Source organism: Phytophthora sojae (assembly GCF_000149755.1).
Source record: "Phytophthora sojae unplaced genomic scaffold PHYSOscaffold_4, whole genome shotgun sequence".
NCBI classification, from domain to species: Eukaryota; Oomycota; class Peronosporomycetes; order Peronosporales; family Peronosporaceae; genus Phytophthora; species Phytophthora sojae.
Window position 1 is genome coordinate 1162124 of NW_009258118.1, and position 9100 is coordinate 1171223.

The 9100-nt window shown below is 57.4% G+C and overlaps 1 protein-coding gene across 1 annotated transcript; it reads left to right on the forward strand.

The window, feature by feature from the left end:
- The first annotated feature begins 240 nt into the window (after window positions 1–240).
- Window positions 241–4366, forward strand: PHYSODRAFT_285842 (hypothetical protein). Its single transcript, XM_009527553.1, has one exon. The coding sequence runs from the start codon at window positions 2412–2414 to the stop codon at window positions 3093–3095; it is 684 nt and encodes a 227-aa protein (XP_009525848.1). The 5' UTR covers window positions 241–2411; the 3' UTR covers window positions 3096–4366.
- Window positions 4367–9100: the final 4734 nt, after the last annotated feature.

Sequence of the window (9100 nt, forward strand, 5' to 3'; positions counted from 1 at the left end):
GTGAGGAACAGGATGCAGGACGTGACGAGCCAGATGGCGAGCGACCGGACCTTGGCGTGCTGCAGCGGGTTGAGCGGCTGCGAGAGCTGCAGCATGGCGTCCAGGCTCCCGGCGCCGCGGAGGCTGGTGCCGCCCTTGTCGACGTCGTCCGGACGCTCCTGCGGCCCGTAGATCTGCGTGCTGTGCGCCACCGCGGCCGAGGCGGACGGCCGCCGGTCATGGCGCGGCGGCAGCAGCGGGCGTCTCTCCTCCATCACGAGCAGCGCGGACACCAAAGAGAACGGTTATGGATGGCCTCACGTCGCGCTTGTGCCATCTAAGAATACGCACTGACTTGGAGAATGTATGGTCCGATTTGAAGAGCCCCGAGACAAAGACAAGGCGGCGCCACGCACTTTGACTCGCGAAGATGCCGCCGCAGCAAATGCACCGGGACTGTGTCAATCAATGCGCTCCTAGCTGCGCTCAGGCTCGGTTAGCTGGGAGGACTCAAAAGCGCGACGTTGCATCCTCTTGCCGCTATAGCGGGTAAAACTAGCCGCTCGAAGGCCGTTGAGACCGCAGCAAACTCACCCCAGCCGACGGGTCTGCTCCCCTTCGGGTGATATTTATGAGCTGTTACTTTAGCACTATTCGGCTGTTGCCCTCCTACAGCCCCTGTTCACCTGTCATGAGCCCTGTTCTGCTGTTGCTTTCTGTTTAACCTGCTACTTTCTTCATGGATTTCTCCTGAGATATGTGTGGACTGTGGATTACAGAACCCAGCAATAAATCTTACTCCGAGTTGTGGGGGCAGGCCCATTCGCACGAATGCTCGGCAATGGTTTCCGCCTCTGGAAATTCCGGGCGGCCCTAATTTGCGAGTACAGTAGGGGTTTCTTCGGCTACGTGCCCTTGCAATCGCTCACTACCTTCTGCTACATGAATTTACTTAAGTACAGCGCTATTGTTTTACTTCTGTATCCTACGGATCCTCAATAGCAAAGAGCAGTCCATTTGCAAGTTACTAGCTATGGGAGTAGCCGATGTACGTTTGACTGAAGTGCTTTGGATGAAGCGGTTTTGAATTATCGAAGCGAATCGCAGCTTGAGCCCGCAACTGGCGTTTAATCTAAAATACTACGTAGTATTTGTTGGAGGACAACAGCAGACCAGGGTCCTTGACAGGTCAGTAGGAGCTGTACGGTACCAACAGCTCGACAGTGCTGGAACAACAGGTATTAATTATTTTCCCTCCCCTACGACCAGCATACAACCGAAGCTGTAGTCGAATCCGACGCAACGCCGTTGACACTTACGCTAACGCGTTCGTTTGTGGAGCCCCCGGGGGCAGGCAAAACAAACGCAGCGCTGGCCTTCGCGTTTGGCGCAGTAGATCGCAACTTGGGACATCGTTTGGATTCGCTACATGCACGAGTCCGTTTTCCGCTGTTATACTGCTAAGGGTCCACAGTTGTGAGCGGCAAACGTGTGGAACTCGCAAAACGTCGAGGATTTACTGTTCTCATCTCTGGCGGCAGTGCGCGCATGATGTTTGCCCTCACGACGGCCGAGGCGATGGATTCGTTTGAGAAAGTCCTGACTCGCGGCAGCCTTGGCTCGAGCAGCTTTCGAAGGGGTCTCTAGTGGTGAAGTTGATCGGCTTGTGGCTCTGTATCGCCACGAGAACCGAGTATCTGGTCACGAGCTCGTACGTTTTGCGAGAACTCAGCATCTGACTTGGCCCCGAGAAGTTCTTGGCTGCTGTGGATTTACTTCCGAGAAACCTGTCAATCGACACGTCCTTCTTCGGGGTGTCTGGCGCAAGTTGCGGTGACTCTGACCACGGTGCCCACCACCACCACCACCACCATTGAGTGGTTCCTTCACTTCGATGTCGTGGAGCTGCAACTGAGAGTGGAAACACTCGCCGACAAGCAGTGAAGTGTGTCATTCATCATTCAGGTCGAATCAAAGCAGCTACTGTACGACCTCGTCTTGCTGGACAAGGTGGGAGGAATCATTGGGCTTGTCCAGTTGATCAGACTTTCCGAGCACAGTTTTATAGCAAAGACAGTCTGTGGGTTCTACTTCATCTGCACTCGTGCGAGTGGATGGAGCTTCGCTCCGTGGTGCTCAAAAGCATCGTTTCTCAAGGCAAGTTTTACAGCGGAACAGAACGCTATAAACCCTTGCCTTGAGAAGCGTCTTGCTGTAGGCATTTATGAAGGTATGGCACTTTCTGTATCGGATGAAATGAAGTCGCTGAAGGCGGGACAAGAGTTGGTCCTTTGTGCTGCTTGCAATTCGAGCATTCGCTTTTTGGTTCACAGTAGTCAAACAGGGTGGAATTGAGTTGGGCAGATTCCATGAGACGTTGAAGTCGCAATCCCGACGGTCACACATCGCGTCGAGTCGCAAGAACGAGCCATATGCGCCCGCTACTGTTGGCTCTGCGTCCGCGCGCACTTCCTCCGTCGTCGTCGGGACTGCTGCGCTGCCGAGGCATGAAGGTGTACACCAAGACAGGAGACAAGGGCACGTCGCAGCTCTTCTCGGGCGAGCGGCGCCCCAAGAACGACGCCGTGTTCCAGGCGCTGGGCGACACGGACGAGCTCAACGCGCAGATCGGCGTGGCCGTCGAGCAGGCGCGCGTGGCCGCCAACGCCTTCCTGCCGCCCAAGCTCGAGCAGATCCAGAGCCGCCTCTTCGACCTCGGCGCCTGCGTGGCCACGCCGCTCACGTCGGCGTCCGAGACCAAGCAGCGCCGCACGGGCGTCTTCGACGAGGCCAACGTGACGCAGCTCGAGCTCTGGATCGACGAGATGGACGCGGAGCTGCCGCCGCTCAAGTGCTTCATCCTGCCGTCCGGGGGCGGCCTCGCCTCCACACACCTGCACGTGGCGCGCGCTGTGTGTCGCCGCGCCGAGAGGAGCGTCGTGCCGCTCGTGGCCGCCGGGGACGTGGACGGCGTGGTGCAGAGATACCTCAACCGCCTGAGCGACTTCCTCTTCGTGTCCGCTCGCTTCGCGGCCTTGAAGGAGGGCAAGGAGGAGACCAAGTGGGTCAACCAGAACATCAAGCCCGAGAAGAAGAAGGACAGCGGCGATGAGTAGTAAGCGAGGACTTTTTCGTCTTCTTCTTGCTGTAATGAGCCAAGTTTCTCTATAGTACGGCCCAACGAACGAGCAGCATTTGAGCATGGTTGAGTGAGTCTCGTTGCCCTTCAGTTATGAGTCGCCTTCGTCCTGCACAAACTGCCCTCCGCCTTCAGAGCCGTCCACGTCGCCGCCCTCCACGCGGGTGTACTTGGCCCCGTACTCCTTCAGCTCCTCGCACAGGCCCGAGAGCCAAGTTGCGTGGTTCGTGGCGGCGTGCTGGACCTTCTCGCGGCCTCTCGCCCAGCGCGAGATCTTCTGCTGGTAGACCTGCTCGGTGCGGCTGGCACTGCTGGTAGTCGTGGGCGTTGCCGCGACCGCGAATCGATCCCCGCTACGAGCAGAGCAGCGTCAGATTCAGCCGAACGTTTAAGTATCAGAGCACCATAGCTACTTACCGCAGACCAAACGCTGTTCGCTGGGAGCGCATCCATCGCGCGTCTTGGCCAGCGCCGTCTCCTGCAACACAAGAGATCGTTCTTCTGGGCGCAAAGACCGCTGATGAGGAGGCCAGCGGGTACCGATACGGCACGATGTCCCGTTGCAGCGCGTACGGCGAAGGAGGAACGTGGTAGACGGCGTGGAAATCACTGCCACGGAAGCGGTCACTTGGCCCTTGTGGTGACTCCTCTGAAAAGCTCCCAGCGTCCGACGCGAGCTCTTCTTCCAGTCGCTCCAGCTTCTCCAGCGTCGATGCAAGCTCGGATTGACTCGAGTAGTCTGACCAGTCGGCAGGAGGCTCGTCGTCCTCGCCGTCGCTGCCACTCTCACTTCCTGATAGATTGTTGCTACGCCCATACGCATTTTTGTGCCTTCGCTTCAACCGATCGACTAACAGCAGCAAGTACCAAGTTAGTGAGCTCAGATCCATCATGAACACGCCGAGGTTCCACCACCACGTACCCGTTCGCTTCATCTTCGCGAGCTTTTGCTCTCGCTGCTTGACCCACGCCTCTTGCTTGCGCAACTTCCTCATGCCTTCGCCCCAGTTCGCCATGTTCTAGTCGCATCAAATGCCCCCAGTTAGCCTCACCTCTTCTCATCAGACACGGCCAATACAACGTAGCGTCTCACCTCGTCTAGCATGCGCTTCACCTCTCGCTGGATGGGGTTCGCATCCGAAGACCGCGAGTTTCGCTTCCACTCGTTCTTGCTCGCCTTGAGCTGGTGCGCCTGCTTCGTGAGACCTTGACGTTGATTCGCCACCAGAGTCCGCGCGTTGACGAGCAGCTCCACCTCCTCTTGCAGCCGCTGCTTCCACTTCTGGTAGGTCTTCAGGCTCTGCTTCTGCTGGCGGTCAGAGCGACTCGGACGCTTCGAGTCGTGCAGCTGATTGCTCGCCTTGAACCGTTGTCCAGCCACATAGTCGTCAGCGTCGTCGTCGTCGTCCAGGGTCTCAGGCTGATGCCGTCGAGCGTTCAGCTTGTTGAGAAGTTGCCCCGGAGACGCAGGGGCTGATCGAGCTCTGTCACTTTTGCCCACCTCGTTGAGAGGCGACTCGAGCTGCTTCGCCAGCTCCTTCTCCCGTGCGACCTGCCGAACCTCGCGAAGTCTCGCGCCGAGTTCGTCCTCCTCCTTCTCGATGGCTTTCGAGATGATCTCAATGTCGCGCGCCTTGCGTTCGTGCAGATCGTGCTCGAACCGCTTCAACTCTTCTCGGACCTGGCGCTTCGCCTCGTTGCGCTTCACGTCCCGCTCGTGCCGAATCTGCTGCATCATTTGCGCCGACAGCGCCTCCTCCTGCTCCAGCCGCTGCTGCCGCACCTTCTCCAGTTCGGCCACCAGGTCTTCCAGATGCCTCTCGTACTGGGCACGCAGCCGAGCTTTGTGTCGCACCAGCGCCTGCTCCTCCCGCTCCTGGAAGTCGCGCAACTGGTTCAGGAAGTCGCTTCTGAGCGTGCGCTTCTTGTGCTCGTACTCGAGTCGCTCCACCAGAGCCAGCGACTCGAGTGCAGACACGTGCATTTTCTGGGCTGCAGAGCGAAGCGAGGCGACCTCGACATGGAGCGACTCGATCTCCACTGACTGGTCACGGCACCGCGCCTCCAGCGATGCGCATCGACGAGTTGAAGCCTCGAGCTGCGACGAAATGTCCGCTAAGTGGAGCTCCAGCTCGTTTCGGTTGGCGTCTGCGAGCTGGAGCTTCACGAGCATCACGTCGTTGCTCGCGCTGATGGACTTTGCCGACTCCCGGTTGGCGGAGGCGGACGCAACGTTCGCCATGTTGGCATTCAGCAGCGCAGCTTGCACCTCCTCCTTGTCGCTGAGGAGGGACTTGACACGCGCTTGGAGCGACTCGATCTCGCTTTCTTTCCTGGCCACCTCGTCCTTCGCTGCCGCCAACTCCTTGTCCTTGGCTTGGAGCTGCATCTCCGCCCTGTCCTTGGCGTGAATGACGCTTTCGTGCTCCACTTCAGCTTGCTGGAGCTTCATCTTCATGGCGAAATCGTCTCGCTCCTTCTGCTGCTCGAGTTGGCGGAGCTTCTGCGTGAGTTGGTCGATTTTGCTGGCGGCAGCTTGCCCATTCGCCTTGGCTTTGCTGACTTGGCCTTGGAGCTCTGAGAATTCGGCTGCAAGAGTGCGTGACTTGCGGTGAGCACTCTCCAGCTCGTCCACCAGACTTTGTTGCCGCTGTGAAGCCGCGTCTCGCTCTTTCTCGGCAGTCCGACATCGCACACGCTCGCCCTCATACTCGGCCTCCAGTCGATGCGTCTTGGCTAGCAACTGCTCGAACTCTTGGTTGAGCACCTTCATGCGGGCTTCCAAGTGCTCCTTGTCCGACTCCGCCACCTTCAGGTTGGCCCTCAACTGCTCCACCTCGAGCTTCTTGTCGGCCAGAGCCTCTTCAGCCGATACGACGGACTTCTCCTCTCGCTTGCGAGACATATTCACCTCGTCTAGGCGCAGTGTCAGCATCGCCTTCTCGGATTCGAGGTGGCGCTTGTCGCTCTCGAGCTGCCCCACGTCTGCGTCCACCTTTCGCTTTGCTTGCTCCAGCGCGTGGACCTCTTTGCGCAGCGAATCACACGCGTCCTCCCGCTCTCTTCGAGCCCGCGACTCGTTCTCAAGCTGCTGCTGCAGCGTCAGCATTTGCTGCTGATGCTTGTCGGTCGCCCCCGCGAGACGCTGCGAGATCTCTTCGGCTTTCGCGTCGAGCTGCTCGCGCAGTGCCTTCTTGTCGCTTGATTCTTTCGTGAGCTGCTCCTTCAGTTGCGAGTTCGCCGCTTGCAGCGCAGCATGCTGGTGCTGCAGCTCATGCAGCTCGGACTTCGTGCTTGCCACCTCCGCTTGGGCAGATGCAAGTTGACGCTCCAGTGATTTCAGCTGTTCATGCGCCACCGATGCTGTCGCCGATATGTCCGACTCGCGTCGGTCTGCAGTGTCCTTCTCGCTTTTAAGTGACTCGCATTTGGCTCTGAGGTCTCTGGACTCCGCCTCTACAGCTGCAAGCTTCCCCTCTAGCGACGATAGCTCGCGCTTTAGTAGACTTTCTTGCTCGTCCTTCTCCCGCTGCAGAGCTGCGACTGCGGTACTGGACCTCTCGTGCTCTGCTACAGCTTGAGCTTCGGACTCTTGTTTGGATGTAGTGAGCTCGTTCTGTAACGTTTCCACTTCCGTCCGTGCTTGGACGCATTCACTTTGGAGAGAGCAAAGCCGATTTTGCCAAGCAGAGCACTGTGCGCACTCTTGAGGAGCGGTCGGTGGTGCCTCCTGTCGTTTGGCTTCTAGGAGCTGACCTTGGAGTTCCTCCACGTTGCGTTGAGCCTGGGCGAGTTTTGTTTCCGCGGCGCTCTTATTGAGAAGAAGCGCCTCCTTTTCACCACGAACTGCTACCATTTCCTGCTCCAATTCACGCTGCTGCTCACGAAGTCGACTAACTTCCTCCTCGTGATCAACCAAGCGGACCGTTTCCTCTGCGGCACCCGATGACACTGTTTCTAGCTGGTGTTTATCACTCTCCAACCGCCTCAGTTCGTCGTCAACTCTGTGTTTCGCTTCTTCCAGAGTTTGCATCTCTTTCCGAAGTGCGCCACAAGCATCTTCCTGCTCCTGTCGGGCTCGTGACTCGCTCTCAAGTTGCTGCTGCAGATTTTGAAGCTGCTGCTGGTACGTCTCCACTTCTTTTGCAACGTGTTGAGCAGCCTCTTCGGTCTTTGAATCCAACTGCTCACGCAGACTCTTCCTTTCGTTCAACTCCTTCATCAGCTGCCCCTTGACTTGAGCGTTCGTAGTTAGGATCACCGCGTGCTGATCTTGCAGCTCACTAAGCTCCTTCTTTGTGCTGGCAGCTTCAGCCTGCGCTTCCGACAGCTGCCTCAACAGAGCTTCTAGTTGTCCATCGTCTGCTGGTTGTGGTGGATCACCTGGAGTTGCCGTGTCCAGTTTGCTCTGAAGAGTAGCGCATTTTGTCCTCAAGTCGCTAGACTCCGCATCCAATGAAGCGACCTTCTGCTGCAGCGTCGCGATCTCTTGTTTCAAAGCAGCTTCTTGGTCACGGAAGGCTTTGGCGGCGTCGTTCTTGTCCTCTGCGGTAGCTCTAGCTTCAGACTCGTTCTTTAGAGCTTCCAGCTCCTTCTTCGTCTTTTCAGCCTCCTGTTGGGCTTCAACGCACTCGGCTTTAAGAGTTGCCACGCGATCCTCCAAGGCTGAACACTTTGTACATTCCTCGCGTACAGATGCAGGTGACGATAAACGACTGACCTCCGCCCGAAGGTCTTCAACGTCGCATTGGGCGCTGTCACGCTCCTGCTCTAAGACGCCTTTATCTCGAACTAGGGTCTCCCTCTCGCTTCGCATTGACTCCATCTCCTGCTCCAAACGCTTCTGGTGGGATTGTAGGCGCTCGATTTCAGATTTCAGCTCTGTTGCCAGCTGCGCAGCCTCCTTCTTCTCCCCAAACGAGGTCTTCATCTTCTCTGTCAACTTTTCTTGCTCACGTTCAAACTCTTCCTGAATCTCGCGTTGCTTGGCGTCGTGCTTCATTCGCAAGCTTTCCGTCTCCGACTTGAATTCACGGTCCAGGTCCTGCTTCTTGCGGCTGAGAGCGTTCTCTGTTTCGGACTCAAGCCGCTTCAGCTGCTCCTTCCGACTGCGCTGCAATGCGTTCTCTTCTCGGTCGAATTGATTCTCCAAGTCGTTCTTCTTCTTGTCGAACTCGCGCCTCAGCTGCTTCAGCTTCATCTCTTCGGCGTCTTGCACGTCTTCTAGCTGCGCTTTCAGCTTCTTCCGCAGCGTCTCCAGCTCGCTCTCGTGCGCATCTTGAAGCTCGCGCAGCTTTTCAGCATGATCCTGGGCGAGCTGATCCCGTTTTTCGTCAAAATCAGAGGCGGCGTCTACTGATGGCGAGGACGACAGCGGCTTTTTACCCAGCACGGTGCCAAGGGGGGTCCTCGACAGAGGCTTGGAGAGCTCGTCGCTCTTGAAATCATTCGCTCCACTGTCCAGTCCAGTGCCAGATCCCCCCAACTCTTTCGCATCACTCTTGAGGGGCTACAACAAGCAAGACATCGGGAGCGTTAGTAAAGGATCACGAGCATTCGGCGCTGCTTTAGGTGCAACATTTTACCCCGAGACCTGTCACGGGCTTCAATCCTCCACCACCAAGTCCACTTGACCCGAGAGCGCCCAATCTGCCCCCAGACAGTCCTGGGAGCGGCTTCTTCTCCAACGGGTTTGCCTTCCCCAGGGAGGGCCCTCCCAGCGGCTCAGCCTTCGCCAGAGACCCCTTCTTCTTCTTCCCGCTGCCTTTCCGACCCAGCAGCTCCGCCACGTCCTCTTTTACCTTCTTTTTCTTCTCGTCCGTCTCCTGTTTTAGTTCGTTGTACGCAGACAACACGTCGACGCTCAGTATGGCGGCTAGCTAGACAATTCTTTGGGGGCTGAGGATAATTTACCTGTACGTCGTTTGACTGGCGCTTCTTCTTGTGCTCCTCGTACAAATTGCGGTAAAACTGAAGACCGAG

Bases quoted from the DNA above. Each gene is read 5' to 3' on its own strand.
- PHYSODRAFT_285842 (XM_009527553.1), top strand. From the start codon at position 2,412: ATGCGCCCGCTACTGTTGGCTCTGCGTCCGCGCGCACTTCCTCCGTCG.